The sequence below is a fragment of the Hyposmocoma kahamanoa genome, unplaced genomic scaffold, assembly GCF_003589595.1.
Source record: "Hyposmocoma kahamanoa isolate Upper Pololo Valley unplaced genomic scaffold, ASM358959v1 217, whole genome shotgun sequence".
Classification (NCBI taxonomy): Eukaryota; Metazoa; Arthropoda; class Insecta; order Lepidoptera; family Cosmopterigidae; genus Hyposmocoma; species Hyposmocoma kahamanoa.
The window spans coordinates 551,856-574,106 of NW_020653738.1; the positions used below are offsets into that span (position 1 = coordinate 551,856).

At 35.8% G+C, this 22,251-nt stretch overlaps 2 protein-coding genes across 2 annotated transcripts in view; both read left to right on the forward strand.

Moving 5' to 3' along the window:
- LOC113227801 (protein Skeletor, isoforms B/C) overlaps positions 1-8,928 on the forward strand; it is a 54,536-nt gene extending 45,608 nt beyond the window's left edge. Inside the window, 6 exon segments of the mRNA XM_026460822.1 lie at positions 599-807; positions 1,973-2,181; positions 3,569-3,710; positions 5,527-5,781; positions 6,786-6,949; positions 8,193-8,928. Coding sequence (XP_026316607.1) covers positions 599-807; positions 1,973-2,181; positions 3,569-3,710; positions 5,527-5,781; positions 6,786-6,949; positions 8,193-8,357 — 1,144 coding nt within the window. The 3' untranslated portion in view covers positions 8,358-8,928.
- Positions 8,929-12,399: 3,471 nt separating this feature from the next.
- LOC113227809 (protein Star) lies at positions 12,400-21,704 on the forward strand. Its single transcript, XM_026460837.1, has 6 exons — positions 12,400-12,605; positions 13,526-13,763; positions 13,985-14,175; positions 14,238-14,420; positions 17,154-17,330; positions 18,334-21,704. Exons 1-6 carry the CDS (start codon positions 12,594-12,596, stop codon positions 18,454-18,456), a joined length of 924 nt encoding a protein of 307 aa, XP_026316622.1. The 5' UTR covers positions 12,400-12,593; the 3' UTR covers positions 18,457-21,704.
- The last annotated feature ends 547 nt before the right edge of the window (positions 21,705-22,251 follow it).

Here is a 22,251-nt window from a genome sequence, read left to right on the forward strand (position 1 = left end):
GAAGTAAGTTGAATAGGCTGGTTACATACGACGCCGTAGCAATAGCAGCACCGCCTCCACTGCAATTGTAGTCTTTCATGTACGCACCGCGGCGGCAGCTTTCTTGATACCCCAACGGCGATGCACTTTACATCAAAAAAAGTTGCACACGATAACTAAGATGTCATACAAAGATTTGACGCAACCGACAGTTTTAGAATCACTAGAATCGTTTGAAATACATTTATCTTAATATAATATTTAATGTACTGAAGCGATGTCCCTTATTCACACTAATTCGGGACAAAGAAATATTGTCGTAAGGGAAGTTTAGACAAATATAGTCTACCTGCCCATCCCAAGTAACGTTAATTTTTAATGTACTTAAGCGATATCCCGAATCCTGAAAAAATCCGGGACAAAGAAATATTGTCGTAAGGAAGTTTCCGCTTTCTGGCTCTGTTCCTAGAAGGCTAGGTTAGTCTACCTATTCCGTCTAGAGTAGTCTACCTATTCCGATCATTGGTAATCAGCCTAAGTACAACAGGCGGGTAACTTCGATACGGCAGTCGCAGTGAAGATGCCAATTTGCCACCTCTCAAAAAGCAGGATTTTGGACAAAGGCCAGCGAGATCTGGGATACATCTTTTTCCTGTAGAAACTGAAACAGCAAATCAATAACAAGCGTAATTATATAATGTGTTTTACTGTGAAGGTCAAATCAGCCTAAAGTAGCAGACTACACCATATCACACCTGGCCCAATGTGACGGCGAACGGGGCGTGTGTCCAGACCAAAGACTTGGAGGGAGCAACGACGCAGTATTGGGTTCGTGTTTTTAATTAGCTTAACTTGTGTTTATTGCACAATCGTTTTCCAAATGCACACTTATCAAATCTTTTACTAACCAAAATTATAACAAATATTTTATGCATTCTGACTTTTACCAATAAAAAGAAAGCAGAGCGGCTATATGCAATTAATGTCATGCAATTAGTGCAAATTACTCTGAACCCAGCTCTCCGGTCGACTGGTAGAGACTACCTAATAGTACTAAGTCCGCCATTTATACTGTTTTCTATGCAATGAAATTAAACAAAAAATTGTTGTTTTTTATATATCCAACATAGTTACTACAGGTCCAAACAGTACGCCATAAAAGAAATATTTTTCTATATGCTCTAGGGTCAATAAAGAATATATAGCTCTAAATTTGAATGCGGTATTTTCATTACAGTGTGCACTGGGTGTTTTTATTTCTGGGTCTGTCATATTATATGTAAATTTATAAGTATACGACGTAGCCTTAAAACGTTAAGACATTTAATACAGAATACAAATTCGTTAACAATGAGAAATAAAAAATAGCTTACAAAAGTTTTTAAAACAGTTTCATGAAAATAAGAAAGTAAGTGAAAAGAAAGAAAAATGTAGTTACACAGATGATTGAACTGCCTCCGTCTGGTAACGGTCTGTCACGCAGAGGTCCCGATTTCGATTCCCGGGCTAGGAGAAATATTTGTACAGCTTACATTTATTTATCTCGTGAGTTTGCGTGTATTTTGTGGTTGTCTATGTGTGTGTCCATGGCACCCGCGACACAGGGTTATCCCAGTGCGGGGCTATGAGTGTGTTCGTTATTGTTATTATTAGTTAGTTGGTGTTTTTTTTTATAATACTAAGTGACGGGACGAACAAATCGTGTGCCTGTCCATACCTAACAGTTGCAGTGCCACTCAGAGCTTTAAATCACAAAGATCTGAGGGGCACTACCATGCGTCCGACACCCTGAGATATAGGTTGGCAAGTCCCATGTGCCTGTAATTTCACCAGCACCCTTCAAAACCGGGACGCAGTAATGCTCACACTGCTGCTTGGCGGCACAATTAGGTAAGGTGGCAGTACTTCCCTGGACGAACTCTTTTACAAGAAGCTTTACTGCTAAAAACAGTGTGTTTAAAAGAGACTGAGATTTTCTTCGTCTGTTTAACAGTGTCCGGTCAACAAAAGAATGGAGTGACAACAATAACATATCGCCGGCCCCTTCAGGCCAAGGAACCCTCGAAGGATAAAGAGATATTCATATCTCGGTCTCAGTCAGTCATAGCAGCGTTTGGGCCACTGAACTCCAGGTTCGAAGCTAACGCGCACTCCTTCATGGACACTACAAGAGCCGATGTGCAACTCGACTTTGGAGCTATGGTAAGTACCTAATTGTGAAGCATGAGAATCGAACTTTAAACGATATTTATACGAATCGTACATAGATAAATTTATTCCAGTCTACTTTATCTCAGCGTTCAAAATGCAAAAGTTGTTCTTTATTGGAAATTAAATATTTTTATCTACACACATATCACAAACTCTATAATGTTTCATAAATCGCAAATTACGACCAGCTTCAAGGTAAATTGTTTTCTTAGAACAAATTTCTTATGTGTGAAAATGTTATTATTATAATATACTTAACATACTTCCTTTCTTCCATACGTAATATACTTTCTACTAACATCGAATTCGATTTTATTATTACATTCAAATTTCGAACATCTCTGAAAAACAAAACAATTTGATTGGACGTCAATTCTAATATCAGTCGAGATAAAGTTTTAATCGAAATGAAATGTCAATAGCAAACAATTTTGACAATTTCACACGTTACTTGATATCGAGTGATATGATAGTTGGGGCCGATTCTGTTTGTCTATGAATTAAAAATAAAAACTACGGTTGTGTGACATGCGTGAGAAACGTTTTTATTTGCCGCCATTTCACCAGTCGTAACTTGCGGTTCCTGAATACAACACAGAGAGCTTGTAATATGTGTGTATACAGCAGTGTACGTAACTGTACATAATTAGGCATTAAAACACTTGTGAGATGTTTTTAAACCCACACTCGTCTTTTAATACCTTTCTTATGTAACAGTCACGTAAACTACTATTTTGGGTCTAAATCGCGTATGTTATTTTTCAAACAAACCAGGTTTTTCAAAACAGATCACGGCTACTGAGATGGTAAAAACATCAACCTGTTTTGTCTAATATTAATTGTAAATCACCCTGTTTTTCACTATAGTTACAAAAGTTTTGTTAATTTTCCAATAAACATTTCATTTTACGCTAGATACGTTTTTCAAATTATTTTATTTTATTTTAACAATTTTCATTAGAGGAAATACTGGAGCCTACACTGGTGATACGGAGATACCATCTTCCCTGTTGAAATTAGGATGTTTTTTATTTCAATGACTTCTCGCAGCATCCTGGATCGATAACGGTCTTTTGCAAAGACCTGGAGGTTGTCGAACTTAATTTAATGTAATAATAATAAACCTTTATTAGGTCAACACAAATACATGGATGGTGGTAACGTGTAGGTTTTCTTTGTTATCGTCAAAACTGTCAAAGCGTCAGAATGAAATTCTATCATAATGCTAATAATAAATCCAGGTTATCGATTTTCTCTCGAACGGTGCCTTCAAATAGACGTTCATCCCATCAAATAGACGTTTATCCCAAGTAAATACGAGTAAAAGACACTGGTCTTACTGGTATATCTTAATGTCGCCCGTATTATGAATATCCAGAATGACAATAACTGCCTGGGACTGGCGGAGCTGGACACGAACGGGCCGGCTCCGTGGCCATCGAGGGTCATTGCCGGTGTCACTAACTTCACAGCCCGCATTGGACCGGCCGGCGGGGCGAGAGGCTATACTCCTATTACAGGTAAAACTTAAATTGATTCAAGGTAGATTTTTATTCTAGTAGGCGGGTAATGCCTTGTTGCAGAAAAAGTTTTCGTCTCAGGGGATCATTTCTCCCCATGCTTGTCTGCACATAGAAGCAAATTACACTTTAAATTGTCATATTGATTAAACTCTGCTGCTCATTAGTAAGGCAGATTCCCCTGAGAAGAATGAGCAAGAAACTCTAATAGCGCATTAACGCTGGTGAGATCCTGTCGTTTTTGTCTTGTGTGATACTGACTGATAAACACTTTCTCCCTATACTCTCTTAAGACAGTGCTTTTGTCTTCTCTTTCTCAAACATTCTCGGCGTTTTTAAAACTTTCTTGTATTGTTTTCCATGCAGACAATGACATAAACAATGGATTTTCCCCATACGGTAACTATGTTTCCTATATAGTATGCTAATTTAGTTCGTAAAAGTGAAATTGCATGTTATTTTATAATTGCTGCTACCTGTGAATGAATTTGAATGTGATGTTGGCCTTGACTTTTATCGCTTGAGAATCAGTTTCATGAAATTATACATGTGATTTTGAAGATTAATGAAACAAGAATGTTTATGCACAAATCAAAACGTGCTATAATATCAATAACCTACCTAATATGTAGTTGCTATTAGAACATCAGAACACGAAATATTTGCATGTTTTGCATTGACTTGGGGAATTTTGCAATATTTTTGTTATTGAATATCATGTCTAGTCGAAAAAAGTATATATTAATATCATGGTAGTAAGAAATCGGGATACCTACTAATTAAAAACGGAATACTTGTACTTAAGTTGTAATATTGATTTTTATTCAATATGATGATGATATTCATGTTTAACCGACTTCAAAAAAGGAAGAGGTTCTCAATTCGACTGTATGTTCTTTTTTTTTGTATGTATGTTACGCGATAACTCCGGTATTTGTGAACCGATTTTCATGATTCTTTTTTTGTTGGAAAGGGGGTACTTCCATAGTGGTCCCATTTCATTTTGAAGGAAATCATCCACCTCGAAGGGTGGCTGTTCACGCATGAAGATTCATTTTTATAAATAGCGCCTTACTTTAATTTAGGAGCAATTACTTTTATCAATTATTTAGTTGATTTTGCTATTTCTCCAATTCAAGGCGTATTTCCCTCGATATACTTTGAGTAGTGTCGTAGTTGAGTAGTCCTGTATAGTGGCGAAGTAGGGGATATTTCAATGAAACTTAGCAAATAGACGTAATTTCACGTACTTTTGAGGTCGGTTTTTTTAGTACTCTGTACTGAGATTATTATTTATTTTTTTATGAAAATACTCGACTAGTTTTGTTATTATTATTGATCCAAAAATCGAACAAATACAAAGAAAAATTCCTTCGCTCCGAGTGGACTCGATCCAGCGTTTGTCACCTCCACAACGTTGACCTCAACAATTTTTTTGTTCGAATTCAGTACCAATCACTTATTACCAATTCGATTAATCACATCTTTACACAGTCAAAATTTAAATAAATATTGATTTATAATTACGCAGTTGCGCTCTAGAACTGTTTTGAATAGATTTGAAGTCTTTTTATAATACCCAGTGATGACAGTGCGAACAAGTCACGCTAATAGGTAGGTGAGCGACATGCATGTCCATTTGTTGCTAATGAGACACTGAAAACGAACGTCAATAATTAGAGATAATTAAGAACCATCTTTATTTCTTTTACTTCAAATTGAAAATTTAACGGAAATCTGTATAATGAAATTCCAAACCATTCCAAACCAAACGGTTCCGGACCATCCGTGGTTTAATATATTTTGTTGTCTTTAGGTCATCCATCCTGGGGGATAGCGTGGTACATCAACGATCTTCTGATCCCCGAAATATACGTCGAGAGAGGCAAGACCTACACTTTCGTCGTCGAAGGCGGTGACGACAGAACAAACCCTGCCAAGTTCCATCCGTTCTACATCAGCGACTCGCCTGAAGGAGGTTTTGGCCAGAAGAAAGAAGAGGATCAACGGAAGCAAAGAGTATTCGCTGGTGTTGCTTATGATAATGAGCAGTACCCGTATCCTACAGCTGGTAAGGATTATCTACCAATACATTAAAATAACTTTCCATGATGTTTTTATCCTGTATTCATAGCAAAATGCTCTGTACACACTTAGCTGCAAGGTCGGTATGTATGTCATTCAAAGTTTAAAATTGGGTATTTCTCTAGTAAGTGTTATATTTAGTGAATAAAGACCCTCTTAACCACATAATTAAATTGAAAAGATAATAAATGTTGTTATTAAATGAACACACTATTTATTTAATAGTATCTAAGTAATTGGAAAAATGATTGATTGATTGATTGACAAATTCGTGAGGTCTGTTGTTTCGTTCCGTGGCTTAGTTGGTATAGCGTCTGGCACGGTATGCAAGAAGACGTCGGTTCGAATCCGACCGGATCGAAGGAATTTTTTCTGAGTGTTCGGTATTTGTATTAATAATTATAACAAACTAGTGGAGTAATTTCACAAAAAATAATTGAATATCAATTCAATAAAAATTTAAAATGTTGATATATTGTAAAAAACTTTTTGTGAACTATGTAGCTCTATCGAGTTCTTAGGTTTTCGCGATTGTTACACATAGGAAATGAAACTATTTTTCCGGATTTAAATCGCGTATATTTGTTTTTTCAAACAAACCGTCAACCGTGACCATGGGACCTGTAAAGGGCCCAAAACGTCGGTTTGTTTGAAAAAACAAATATCTTAATAATATTTAAATCCGGAAAAATAGTTTCATTTCCTATATGTAGCTCTAGACAAAACAGTCCTTACTCGAAAATATGAAATTATTTTTTCTCTTGTATTGTTATATATTTATATTTGGCAAGTAGGAAATTGTTTAGGTGTTCTTATAAAACTTTAACCTATGCAAAAATTCCAAAAACCTTTCGCTAGAAGTAAGTAATTTGTTTTTCATCGATTTTAAATAAATACGCTTTTTGTGTTATTACGCTATAATTGTATGAACAGTGCGGATATGCAAATGTCTTCCGAAAAACGAAATTGACGTATTCACATAATCCGCAGTGGGCCGCTACTGTGAATGGACGCACAAGACAACCGACCAGTCAGCCGTGTCCGCGACCTTCGAGGATTACATGAAGACGCTTCAGCTGGAGTGCAACAGCGGGGAGCCCGCGGTGCTCAACTGGACCGTGGCGCACGAGACGCCCGACTTGGTCTACTATCAGGCGAGTACTTCTGCCTAGACGAGCTTTTTCTTGCACTCCTCTTTAACAGACTATTTTAGCACTACTCTTCGATACTACTGGCAAACTGCTAGAGATACGGTAAAGGTACTTACAGACTTGCTCGATTGTCTACGGTCGACGTGTGATCAAACAAAACGTACGAATGTGTAATTATTGGACGATCGACGAAGTATTTTTTGTCAGTCGACACTGTAGTTTCAATGAGACACAGGTTTTTTTTTAAATAAATTTGTTCGATTTTAACCCTGACATTTATCCATCGCCAATCGGTGACAGTAACGAAAGATAAAGTCGAGCAAATCTTTTAGGTGACTGATTTTATTGATTGTCAAAACAAATCGAGCGCCATTAAAGTTCGTCAAAAATCGAGCAAATCTGTAGGCACTCGGTACCTCAATGACTCTAGATATATTATGTCTGTGCTGCTACCACTATCCTGACACGTATCTACTTCTCAAAGCAGTCTAACGGGAACTCAATATCACTACGAATTTCAACGTGTACCTACTACTATAGGCATAGGTATAGGTATATGTATATAATTATATGTATATATAAAAGTTATATGAAATGAAATCTGGTTGAACTTCCCAGCCGAAGACCGATTTTAATATTATGCGTCCTCTAACTAAAATGCGGCCAAGTAACAAATGGTTAAATAACCGTTTTAAATAGCAAAAGATAGAACACAAAATTCTCTTTTAAAAACAGTTAAAATTAGTTAACGTGTTCGACTTATTGGAACTTACCCTAACGATGTATTGTTGAAAAATTCTAAAACTGGTTTATGGTTATTTATATCTCAAAAAAAAAGGATTCGCTCTGGACCTTTCGGAGGGAAAAGTGTCGTTTTTATTTTGACTTTTAATTATTTTGTGAAATCTAGTTTAAAGTGGAATAGGATAGTGCTATTGTGCCTTAATCGAAGATTAAAACGCGAAATTATACGAATCTCGAAATAAAATACCCGTATCGGCCCGTTTTAAGGAATCCCGAGTCAATCCAAGCACGCCGCCTCAAATTGCCTATCCTCTTTGTGGCAGCCATATTTACAGAAACATATTTAAACTTCATGTTTAGGCTGATGGCTTTGCCAAAGCCTTCATAAATCAAAAAAAAAATCAAAAAAAAATTTTGTCACTGAGCCGCGTTTTATTTATTTTTAAGCCGCGTTTAATTTAAAGGCAATAGGTATTAATTTATAATTTTTTTATTTTCCCAGTGTTACACTCACAATAACTTGGGTTGGAAGATCCACGTGGTCGACCCTGGGACTCCTATTCCATACCCAGTCGACCAGCGCGCTAATTCCTCTCATGTGCAAAATTTGGCGCCGTTTTTACTACTTGTCGTTTTGACAGTTCTCGGTACCGTGACTGCAAGATAAGGATGCATTCAAATTAAAACAAGAGCTCCGCTTTCAAGGGTTTATATGGCTCGAGTTTCTGTAATAAGGATCTTGGTATAATTCAGACGAAGATTATTACATTATCTCTTCATTTTCGTTCACACCCTGTTTTGTTAAGAAAGATCAGAAGAAACGAAATAATAAAATCAACAAGAAAGAATATCACAATTTTTCACTACAGACAAAATATCTAAAAATATTTTTTGTTTGTTAAATGACTAGTCGTGTTAAGGACAAGACAGGTTAGTGTATTGTTGTGATGTGATCTGAAAGTGTGGCAAACATGAACTCGAGCTAAGATTGTGATAATAAATTGTTGGAGCAATTAATTACAAAGTGGAGCTCTGTTTATGTACAGGTATTTTAATTGGGTAAATAATGTCAATCTACATTATATCAATTTCATATCAGGCATTGTATTGTGCGTTCGAGCACTATCTTTACAATCTAGACTTTGGAATACTTGCGTACCAGTAGTTTACTTTATTAAACTATTGAAACAGCGCTCGTGAGTCCTGGCTGAACTGTTTCACAACTTCGCACAATAAATGTAATCGGTAGAAAAAATAAACTTTTAATAATTTTGATCAACTTCGCCTAGCTCACGAATGTGCGAGTTACATAGATTATTATGAACTATTTATACCTTATAAATATCGTACTTATTATACTTATACTTATATATGGAATTGATTCGAGAAATTTTTTGCTTGGAGTTTAAAATTTCTATCAATATTTACTTAGAGCAATTCAAGATAATAATTGAAAACATTGACAATAAAAATGTTATATGATAATAGTAATTTCTTAGACTATTAAATCGCAAGTTGGGTACGTCCTAGGCCGTGTGCTTGACAATAATATTGTTATAGAAATATAATATTTTTCCTATTATCATGTTAATTGACTATATGTATAATATAATGCGTTTTTAAATTTATTTGTTTTCATATACAATTGGAAATGAACTTTTATGTTTTATTCAAATAAGAAATAGCAATTACTAGCAGTTTTAGGTTTGTGGGTAGAGAGAACTTTAGGTAATAGGCCAATTATATGAAACTTATTTTATTTTATCATATAAACATACATTTATTTTCCATTCAATTATAGGGATTTAATAAAATAAAAGACATCTGAAATGACTTGGTGGAATAGTACTAAGACAATAAATTTACAAAATAATTAGGTATTATTATTAGTAATTTAATGAAATAAACTGAAGTTAAACATATTCAATAAGTTGGTTCTTTGATATTAAATATTGTGGTTTTGGCCGCAGTTAGCTTTACTCTAATAGTAAAACAAAAATGATAAACAAATAAATAACATTTTTCCGGATACCTCCGAGCTATTTTACTTTGGCCACGAAGTAAAAAATAAGTCTTTTTTATTTAAAAACCAAATCATAAAATACCCTGCGTGTTTACCCACTAATAAAATACATTTTATAATGCGTTATGACTTTACAAAGGCCCAGTTAGCTAGTGTTACAGTTCTACCTGGTTATACAAGTTATGTATTTTGATTAAACGTTTGTAATAATACTCCTTCCTTGCGCTATTATAAAATATATACTATAATATGTACTTAGCTTTAGAAAAAAAAGTGAATTGACAATCAAATTAAATGTTAACTTTTGACGATAAAATTGAAATTACTGCGTACTGTTACGCGTATATGCGTTTGATTATATTTATATTATTAGCTTGTAATAAAATAAATCTTACGGACAATAATTTTCAGAAAATTTTACTTAAATCGTATTTAGGAGCGAATAGTGAGTAATTGAAAAATCATTTTACACTTTGTAGTTGTAGATGTTGATGCACAAATTTCTGTTATAATGTAAGAATTTTATTAGAAGTTAAATGTTGTAAAGTTATAGATACATTACACTGTGCAATTATAAATGCCTGTTCTAGTTTTGAATTCTGAGTGATGCAACAAAGCTTGGACGATAAAATGTTAGCCATAAAATAATTAAATTGAAATGTTTATATAGAAATTATTTTAAGTATACGTAATTGTTTTCGAAATGTTTTTGAATGATGATTTTACTATCTTGGGCACAGCGGAAGCATTCTGACATACAATTTTATACATATCCATACACATCATTTTAAAATGTCAGTAAATGTAAGTGTTTTTATAAAATAGACGAAACAAATACATGCGTAAAATAATAATGTTCGTTATGTTATAATTCATCAACAACTCTGAATACGATTGATTAATATTTACAAATCCAATAGTTCTATAAAACAGCAATATATTTGTTAAAGAATCCAATGTTATCTGCAACGATCTGATAGATAAATGCACTCTAGTATCAAATTTAATTGAGTCGAAGGATTTTGATTATAAGGTAAAGTGCATTGTCTAACTATGCCTGATGTAAGTAGATTTTGAGGATTTTAATAAATAAGACAATAACAATCTGAAAAGCGGTGACAATAACTTATACATTAATAATTAAGTGGTCGTTTAGTATAACTGTCATGTGGGATTATTTTGAATATCTAATTACCTAAGTTCAATATATATACCTTGGCTGTTAACTTCCATTGCGTGACAATCTACGTTTTTTAATACGATTTTACTAAAAGTGAATCTACACAAATTTATTTAATCACATTTAAATAATCATATTTTCATGATAATTTAAAGTGTAAACATGTTTACAAAGTTTGAATTTATTGTACATATTTCTATGCTAAACTTTATTTGGATTTAATAGAGTGTTGTCTCCTTTTTGTAATGATGTAAAAGGTACTGGATATATTATACCTAACTTTTAATATTTTCAAATTAGTTTAGGTTTAGAAAAATGTACATGAGAGTCAAATCAATAGTACAATATTTTCAGCTTTTTATTATAATAAAACGTTTGTGTGTTATTAATAATGCAATGCACACATTTTTTAATTAACTTTATATATAACAAATACATAGTATTTAAAGCTTTTTACAAAACATTGTAAATAACATATAGTCTCCGATAAGTTTTTTATAAAGCGCAGTATCCACAGTTTTCGACAATAAATCGCAGTTTCTTTTTCGTAATTTATAATAACTTTGACAATAAAAACTTTTTCTGAAATAAGCCTTTGCTGTTTTTTTAACCCTTATTATTTTATAACCTATGTTGCGTGCAACATGCGTAGGATATTCTGTTTCATAAACCCTCAAAGCTTGACCTTAAATTACACGTCAACTTATTCTACCAATTTAGTAGATATTTGTAATGGCAACATCAACGTACCGCAACCCAGAACATAGCTAGAGATGCTCAGATACTAGAATTATTTTCAATAGCTGCTACTCAAAAGCTTTTTCTTTCGATCGAACATTAGAATCATTTGCAATGAAAAACAGACACCATCAGTAAAAAACTACATTTTAATTTAAATGGTTATTGACATAATTTAATTGACGAATAACGAATTAATAAATAATTAAATTAAATAATATTGGCTAGAGCATATTGATACTGTAGGGCAGCTTTATTACCATTATCACGCCTCGATGAAAAAGTGTAATGCGTTTATTATTTTCAATAATTGAAACTAATATTTGAATAAATAATTAAATAATTGAACTGCCTCTGTGGCCGAACGGCTACCATGCCGGACTGCCACGCAGAGGTCCCAGGTTCGATTCCCGGGCCGGGAGAAATATTTGTATGGCCTACATTTATTTCTTTCGTGAGTTTGGGTGTAATTTGTGGTTGTCTATGTGTGTCCATGGCACCCGTGACACAGGGTTTCCCTAGTGCGGGGCTATGTTGAGTGTGTGCGTTATTATTATTATTATTATTAATAAAAACATTTTTTTCTTTCAATTACGGTGAATGATCATGAACTTAAACAAATCTATATTTTACGATTTTGTGCACTTTCATTTTGATAGTCACAGGACGAGACTAGTAACGTTTTTTCTCAGCCATAAAAGGAGCCAGCACAGCTCTAGCGGTCACTGACTCATGCACGCTGGAGTTTCATTATTTTCAAGTTTGTTAATTAAAGTGAGCTTACACAAAGCCGTAATTTTTAAAAGCAATTTCACAATATTATAACGATGATCAGCATTTTTTTTGTAAAACTACAATAAAATTATCGGTTTACTTCAGGAGATTGCAGTGTTGAAGAGAAGAAGCCATCAATGTGGTGTTTGTTTTACTAACGTCTTTGTTTTCGATTGTAAATCGCTAACATGGCTGAAAAGGTGAGTTACATTTGCTTTTTGTAACAGCTTACAACATATACGACTTCCTCAGAAATGTCGGAGGTTAATATAAGTGGTTGTTTTTAAAAAAACATTGTTTCGAAAAAAACGAAAGAAAAAACAAAAAGTTGCAGATGTCTTGCTGTCAGACGCGCTTCCTTCACATTTCTTTGGCAGGTGAAAATGAAATTGTAAGTGTTAAAATTGTGAGTAAATAAAATTAATAGAGTGGTGTTACAAATTCTTGTGTAACTGTTAAATGTTGTTGTTTGGTTTACATAAATTTTGTGTATTTTTTGATTTTTAAGGTAAACATTTTTATAATACAATCTGTAATAATTGGTTTATTGGGGCACAACTATGAACAAAAAGTAAACTTCTAGTGCCTTCATGTGTTTATCATACATTAATGATTCTGAAAGTGACACCATTCAGCCTGATATCATGGTGACCATGCAGTTTGATGTATAGATTATCTGCCTTGGCCTACATTAACAAATATGTTAGACAATTACAATGGTATTTATTGGTCTATCTAGAAAGTTAACCCCAGTGACAAAAAGATGACAGAATACAAGCTTATGTTGTGTTTTACCTTCTCGTTTATTGTTTCTTTGTGCTGCCAAGTATTGATGTGAGCATTATTGAGTTTTGGTTTTGAAGGGTAAGCGGGAAATGACAGACACATGGTATTTGTCAACGTCATGCGTAAGGGTGACAGTGGAAGTGACAGTGCCCCTTAGGTCTTTGTGTCTTAACACTGTTAAGGGTAGGCAAACCACCACCAGGTGCACAACTTGTTTGTCTGTCAATTGAATTTAATATTTACAGAACATAATTTTGAAGATTAACTGGTTACTTGTTGGTAAATGTGAACATTTATTATGTTAATAGTTAATTTGTCACATATTTGTTTGTAGAAAATTCAAGAAAATCCTCTACCGGAGGAACAGATTGAAACAAGTATACCTCAAGACACTAACATGAAACCAGCTGATAAATCTTCCCCACCACCTACAGTGGTGACACCACCTCGGGTCCCATCATTCACCAAGACATCTCCAAATGACATGTACAGGAGACTGTTGCCGGCTGTTTTGTTTCTGCTGACATTTGTCACCGTGATGACCATGTTGCTCATTTACATGGATACTGTTGGTGAGTTATTTACCTGAATAAAAGTATTATCTTTTACGATCTTAAAAGTCCATTCAAAACTGTCATCGCTCCAGTTTCTAAGCTAGAACATTCTTAGGTTCACTTTAGAAGCAGTTTTGAGGTCGAAGAAATATCGAAATGTAACATAAAACGAGTGTAAAAATCCGCCCTCCGGGGCGTTTCCCGAGACGCCTAACAGTCGACCCGTCGCCGCGTTGCAGCCCTGGGCGCGCAGCAGTTCCGCCTGAACATGTCGCGCGACTACGAGCTGGCGCGCATCCCGCAGGAGTCGGCGCCGCTGGTGGCCTACGTGCGCCAGCTGCACCTGCAGCCGCGCGCGCCCGCGCACCCGCCGCCCTCCCCGCGCCCCACCCCGCGCGTGGCCGTGCTGGACCGGCTGCTCGGCGAGATCGTGAGTGCCGCCCCTCCCTCCGCCCCTCCCTCCGCCTGCGCTCACCGCCCGGTCCTTCGCAGTACAACGGCACGTTCGTGGAGTTCCTGCCGCAGGGCCCCCGCGACGGGTCCGCGCAGTTCCTGGAGGCGGCGCGGCGCTGGGACGGCGTGGTGGTGCGCGCCAAGGCCAAGGACTACCTGGCGCTGCGCGGCGCGGCGCGCGCGCTGCACGCCTGCCTCAGCCCCACGGACCACCCGAGGGAGGTGGGTGAAGCGTTTCCTGCATACCACTACGTAACGTGAATAAGTCCAGGAATTATTTTGTCGACTCCTGTAGGGTTAGCACGATGGGGCGCGACTAGCGCGAGATACTTCTATTCTCGCACAGAGATCTCGCGCTTTATGACGTTAGCAAGGCTTTTGATCAAGTGGCCCATGCACTACTTCTTAGCAAACTGGATTGCTTTGGTGTACATGGGAAAATTCTGAACTGGTTTGCATCTTATCTTTACAACAGGTTCCTAAAAGTGGTTGTTGGTGGTTGCGAATCAGACTCTTCTAACTTCCTCGGGGATTCCCCAGGGTTCCCACTTAGGACCTTTTCTTTTCCTTGTTTTTATTAGTGATCTCTGTAGCGTAATCAGACATTCCAAATTTATCTTTTTTACAAATAACTTAAAAATATACAGAACCATTGATGGTTTATATGACACAATTTTGCTACAAGAGAATCTTGATAGACTTTCAGTCTGGAAAATTGAGAGAAAGAAAATTTGATTTTGTGAAACCAGGGAAAAACGAGTTTGAGCGTCGTATTCCATAACTCTACTCAATACTCAAGTCAGGACTTGAGCAGACTTGAATATGATTTCAAGCACTGGAAATACAACCCTAATGGCAAGGACTTGAGTATGATTTTCAGTGCTCACTGCAATACTCAAGTCTTGACTTGAGTATTGAGTAGAGTCCTGGGATACGACCCTAAGTGTCGTATTCTAGAACTCTACTCAATGCTCAAGTCAGGATTTGAGTATTGTTCAAAACACTCAAAACCATACTAGAGTCCCTGCCATTAGGGTAGTATTTCCAGTGCTTGTGTTTCCAGTGCAATCCTAACTTGAGCATTGAGTAGAGTTCTAGAATACGACCCTAAGTGTCACAAGTCTTGAATTCACCTTTGTCAAATGAAATTCTAGTAAAGAAATTTTAAAGAAAACAGTGGCTTATCGGAAAAAATTGTCTATTCAGTAACTTGTATTGCCTCCAAGAGCGTTGACAACGGCCGCCATGCGATTTGGCACAGAATTAATTAACGTCAATATGAAGTGCCGTGGAATGTTCTCCCATTCCTCCTCAATGGCAACTTTCAATTCCAGTAAGGTTTGCGGGGCTGAGTGGTGAAGTTGAACACACCACTTTAGCTCGTCCCATAAATGTTCTATTGGGTTCATATCCAGGCTTCATGCTAGCCATTGCATGGTAGTAATACCGAGGTCCTGAAGGTATTCAAATTTGGAACAACAACACACCATAATAACGGGGGAACCTGCCAGCATTAAAACTGCATAAAATCTTTTTCTTTAATTAAACAATATTTTTATATTCTAGGTCTTTCAAAATAAAAATTCAAGGTGGCTCGAAAGTTGTGTCCGGGAGTGTATTCAATAACTGCTCAGACTAGCAATTCTGTAACTTTACAATTTATTGGCTTTAAATAAGCATATCCATTTGTTTGTATGTAACATAACACACAGTAAATGCTTCTGATACTATGTTATCCTAGTATGTGCACGCTGTATTTGCCTATTATTGGGTTTACACTCGAGTAATTCTTGACTGAAGTCAACCCGTGACCATGGAGCGGGCAATAGTTCCGAAATATCGGGAAAATAAAAAGAAGTCATACTGTGGTAAGGAGCCTGAAATTAGTGATAATCATTTAGTGAATGGCCACGAAAGCCTTAAAATCTATAATTTCTGGAGTGTTTTTTCATGTCTATGTTGAATAGTGTATTTTTGTTGGCGAATCTAATAAATAAATTAATAAACAGATTGATAAAAGTGTCAAATGTCTTGTCTATTCATTTCAATTGTCAAGAAAATATTTTTTTTTATTATCATTTCATGTAACAACAATTGACTAATTTGGCAGGCGCTTTTTTCAATCAACCTGTTATTGAATATCGTCAGAAAATTTGTGTTGAAAATGTCCCAACAGCGCGACATCTGTTACGTGAACTGTCACTCCCCGCACCACCGCGCGGCTACCTCAGAATCGACTCGGTTAAGCGGCAGGCCTGTAATTCCTTAAAACTTCTTTCTCGGTCTAGTAGCAATAATATTTCAAACACTAGGAACATACGTAAAGAGTCCCCAGTACCATGGACCGATAATTCAAGGCAGCTGCTAATCTCCATACTACAGACTGTAGCTCTGTAAAAGGTCAAAATTTCGTGTTATGTCTAGGTGGTGCTAATCAATAGCCTGGAAGTAATGTACTCCCGGACTCATTATTCGAGTCACCTTGCATTTTCAACATTAAATGCTTAGTTTAAACAATGCGTGATCGCTCAAAAATGCTATTATGCAACTTTGAAACTGGTATACTAAACGTCATTTTCATGAAAATTTTAATTAAAAAATCTCGAGAAAACTTTTTCTTTGATGATAACTATATTTTTATTTTGTAGCTCTTTAGGGATAAAAGCAAGGTGGCCCGAATTATGTGTCCGGGAGTGTATAAACAAACATATTATATAGATGGCCCTGGATGTCAATTAATTCCTCTTTAATATAAAAAAAGAGGTAATTTTTTTCTTATACTGTACGTTGACAAATATGCGTGTCAACAGATGGCATCGCGTGTTACAAACTAATTTATAAATTGACGCTTCCTCATACGGGTAGCCGGCGCTAATCCCGAACAAAATGAAACACCCGTAAATACGGCGCAACAAGCGCCATCTAGAGGATTTGTCCGGTACGAGTGGCCCCCAGGTGACGTACCACGAGTCGGACAGCCGCGAGTCGGCCTTCAGCTCGCGCGTGCTGTGCCTGCCGCTGTTCACGGTGCTGCTCGCCGCCGACGCCACGCGCGCGCACTACGTGCTGCTGGGCGGCGACAACGTCGTGCCCGCGCTGCAGCACGTGCCCTTCCAGAAGGTGCACTTGCAGGTAACCTGGCTCCACGCTCGCCGTCTATTGTTCCTGTCGCCCGGATTGCCCGCCTCGACAACGAGAGCTTATGTTGCAAATGCCAAAATTTCCATTTCCCATGAAACCGATTGGGCTGCGTTTAAATCAGCTAAATACAGTGTTGTGTCTTGAGGGCCTCAAAACTGTTGGCCCTGGATGTTCCGGGTGAGGCCACCGAGCGAATATGTCGTTGTAAACCACGGAAGAAAAAACAATGGGCCTGCCATAAGCCTCGATTACTATCGGAACCGCTGGCGCGAAAACGCACGCAAACAAACGATAACCTCTAAGAAATCTTGATAATGAATGGTCATAGTTTCTAATTTAAAAAGATATAACAAGTTCTGAATTGTTAATATAATTTGAACTTTACCCAGTCGCTATATCGTTGAAAGTCTATACCTTTAGTAAGTAGGTTAATTTGTCGTTAAAATCAAAACGTTATATTGAAGTTTTATTCATCGTGCTGCCATCTTGCGGCCAGTACCTTTATTTTCGATCAATTACGTTTAAAATTAACAAAACACTCATAAAGCAATTTTCCGCAAAACTTTTGTTCTGTACTATTCTAGTTCGCTGAAATTCGAGATGTTTACTTAGTTTTCCAAAAGCTAAAACTCGACCATATTGCTCTGACATAATGTCTACTTTCGTTTGTTACAGTACCAAAAATCAATTCGGTAAATAGAAAATTTATTAAAATAAAAGAGAGAGTTACAGATGATATGAAATCCTACTACGGGCAATATTTTTGGTGCGGCCATCATTTTTGCATTCCAAAACAGCACGTTAAGGCATTTTTCTACGATTTTATCGAATTTGCGCGAAATCATGATATAACCTGAAGTAGGTCTAACTAAACTTACTGTTGGTACGCGTCTGACTAACTAACCATTTCTCCTGTATTTATTGTACTGTGTTACAAGCAGTTGGAGACGAGGCAAATACTCTGATTGTATTTACACATTAATTTCCCTTGTAGGTTATAGAGTACTTCTTCAAAGACATAGCGTCAGTGAACGCGACGACGACTTTACTCGCGGCGCGCAACTACTCGGTCGCGGCCGTCTTCCCCGACAGCATCATGTACTCGCTCAAGCCGTGAGGGCCTCGCCTGGCTGTTGCTTCTTCGACACCTTTTCTTATTTACAACATCAACTAAGTGTAATTTAACTGCCTGGCTAGGGACAAATCTAGAGGAAAAAACGCGGCTGAATTACGCGCCCGCAGGAGCTAAGTCAGTTCAATAAAAACGTGTCATTCGCCTGCGTCTTTACCTACAGATTTGTGACTAGTTTCAACAGGTCCCTCCTGTTTGTTGGAAGCGAGTGAGAAAATGTTCTCGACCAATCGTTTTCTCGTAATCTGCGGGGCATGGGAGAATATTGCATGGGATTTGTCAGCCCTTTGCTACAATTGCAGATCGATGATTGGTGGAGAACGTCCCCTTCCCGCTTCCCGTACATCGGGGTTTTTACCTACTTTGATTTCGCTATAGTAAATAGTAACTTGAGTACTCCGTATATTTTTGAAAATAGCAACATTTTTAAATCCCGAACCTTTGGTAAAGGCTGATAATTTAATTGACGATTTCTTTTGAAACTAATTTCACAGAGTGACACCACTAACATTGACGTCAAACGTTAATAGAGTGCCACCATTTCAGAGTTAACAAGTAATTTCTCAGTCTTTACAAAGATTGGCTCTTAATTGGATAAAAAGTAGTTTTGTTTTACATCAAAATTTATCTTTTTTGTGAGTGAGATTAAAAGTAAATAACAATTATTTGTTGGAGTAATGACTAGCGCTGTATTCTTTGTTGGTGAAGCGTTGACTCGATAGCTTTTACAAAATGAACTGAAAAAAAACATGAACAAAACAATAAGAATCTCTGATATAAACAGAAAAATCAAATTTTACCATCAATTATTGTATAATTTTCAATTTATTTGCTAATTTTTTTTGTTTACACGTTCAATTAATTGATAAGAAAATGACAAAAGGATGTATGTATCAGTTAATTGTTAGGTGAAATAATGTTTTACGTTAATGTGATTTAATTGTAAGTCGTCTCATTAATTGTAATATTAATTGAATTATTAATTTATTTGCCTCTTTAAATGTGCCTTAATATTTGGTGTGCTATTCACAAAACTTTCACTTTGCCTGATCAAAATCATATTATTTTTGAAAAGATCCATGATTGAAAAAAAAATTGTGTGCACAAAGCATACACATAAGTACTATATGATGACAAAACATAGAATAATCTTCCAAATGTAAATTACAGTATGTTTATTATATACTCATTGTGCCTTATGTGAATGATAAAAAAACGTTGTTACTTCAGTTTTGTTCAATAGCCACTCGAATAGTTCGTATTCCATTTCTGCTAAAGCAAGTGCTCATTTTAGTGCCCACGACGTTTTAGATTAAGGCAGCACTTTCCAATTTAATGGGACGTAAAGAGATGTTTATACAGGGTGTCCCAAAACTGCATAGTGTACTGTACATAAAAATTATTCAAGGGAAACCAAATTAAAAAAATGTTTCTAACAAAAATCTGTTTAGAGCACGGGTATTGCTAATTATAGAATCGATCGATGAAGTCGTTTATGTTCAATTTAAATCAATCAATCGCAAGTGCATCGTGTTAGTGTGTCGCGATTGTATCGCCGCTTAAGTCGTGCGTGTGTAAAGAGCTAGACTGTTAGCTACTGCATCGCTACAGACACACTGCTAAAAGATGCTCTAAGGTGAATGGCAAAATTGAGTTCTGGCAATTTTTGTTGCCATGAATAGTTCACGCTACCTCATTGGCAGCACTGTTTAGTGATCAGTATTCACAATTGAACTGACCACCGGAAATTCCGAAATTTGAATTTACGTTTACAGGAAGAACGATATAAGTACAAATGTTGATATTTTTGTATGAATTGTATTTGTGGACACCCTGTGGTTTTCTACGGTTGAGACAATAAGGTTTGTGTATAAGGTTGTTATATTTATAAATGTAGGTAGCTAGACAATTCGCAGTATTCAACTATGTTATCGTATTGGAGTCAGACCAACGTTCAGGTTATTCGATTCAAAATATGGATTTGTTTTAGAATACTGAAATACGAAAAAATACAGATGATTTGTACGAGAACGTGTCACAGCATTACCATATCAATGTAACCTTAGTTGATACCAAACGTAGTCTTGACTTCAATTTAAGATGGTAGGTCACTGTCCTGCTTTCATTCACAAGCGCTAAGCACTTTTATACAAATTGTACTATTTCCAACAAAAAAATTAATGTGCTTATAAGCAATCTTGGATGATTATAAAAAAAGAAATAACTTTTATTTTGTTTTGTCAGTGTCCCATCCCTATAGAGATACGTGGTATACCACAATTTAAATTTGATGCCAAGGGATTAATATTATGATAATAATTGTAACTTTTTATCCAAACAAAAACCGACCTCGAAAGATGTGGAATAGATGTAATTTGCCAAGTTGCATTGAAATCGGTTACCGGAAAGTGCGCAAAATCGATTCATCCTCTAGTTTGCCACCCTTAGAGGTGGGAATATTTTTTTCAAATTTACATGGACCATTACTGAGGTGGCCTTTCCAACAAAAACGTAACACTCTCTCCTTTTTTTGAAGTCGGTTAAAAATGTTTCAGCTTCTTACAACCGAAAAATAATTTATTGATCTTGTCTTAATTTTTTTTTATATTGGCGCAAATGAATCTCTTAACGGCTAAAAATTATAACAGATTGGATGCAAATGTGCAATAAACTTATGTACGAAGTCAGGATCGTGATATAGCAACTTACGAAACATAATATTGTGGCTTATTATTTTAGATAGACAGCAAAGAACACGAATAATGTTAAAAATTTACACTTTTCGAACACATTTTTAATATAAAATTCTCTAGATGTTAGTATTCACTGCCATTTTAATTACATTTAATTTTAATTATTTATTGATTATTCAATTTTAACTATTATTATTTCCAGAATTCCTCGAACGAATTACGTATCTGTTGATGTGATTTATCGATGTGATTATTCTTCAGTATTTTTAATTTGATCTTAATTTTAAATGTTCCAGTGTAATAATTCTATATTTTTTTAAGTGTAATTTTGTGTGTTGTATTAAGGAGAATTATTTTTTAAATGTTAATTTTAGCGCGCGCAAATTATTTTTTTAATCCACCATTCCGTTTTGTAGAATTCCATCTTTAATTTTACCAAGACTGAATATCGCGTATTTTTTAACATAAAATATCGATCAAAAAGTTTTTATTTTTCGTATCAATTTATTCTCATTATTTCATGATTAATTTGATGATTGATTTTAATGAATTTGATTTCATGCATTAAGTGAATAGTGACAATTTTTTTAAGAATTAATTGAAGTTTAGTTTAGCTGTAACTATAAGATTTTTTGTGTTAGGCTTAGTTTTTACATGCGCTCAATTTTTCACAAATAAAACGCTTTAAATTAAGTATTTATCATGTTTTATTCAGTTACCCATTTTACCCAAAGAACGCTCAATTCGGAATTTCTTCCGACGTCACCATAAACAGGTTCTTAAAATTCAACTAGACAGGTTGGAAGTCGTGAATTAGTTGATTCTTGTCGCAAAATTCCAGAAATGAGTTCTTTTTGTCGGGAAAGGATATCGGGGATAGAGCAAATTCGTAGTAAAAATGTACTGGCTAAGTAAAGCCTCTATTTCCCTTTGTTGTTTGTGAAATCGCCCAAGGGTACGACATTGCAAAAACTCTCGGAAAAAAGTATCAATTCATTCGTCCACTATGTTAGTAAACAATGCGATCAAAACACGCTGTCTATAAATAACATTCAATGCAAAAAAGTCAAATGCTGCCGTAGTATGA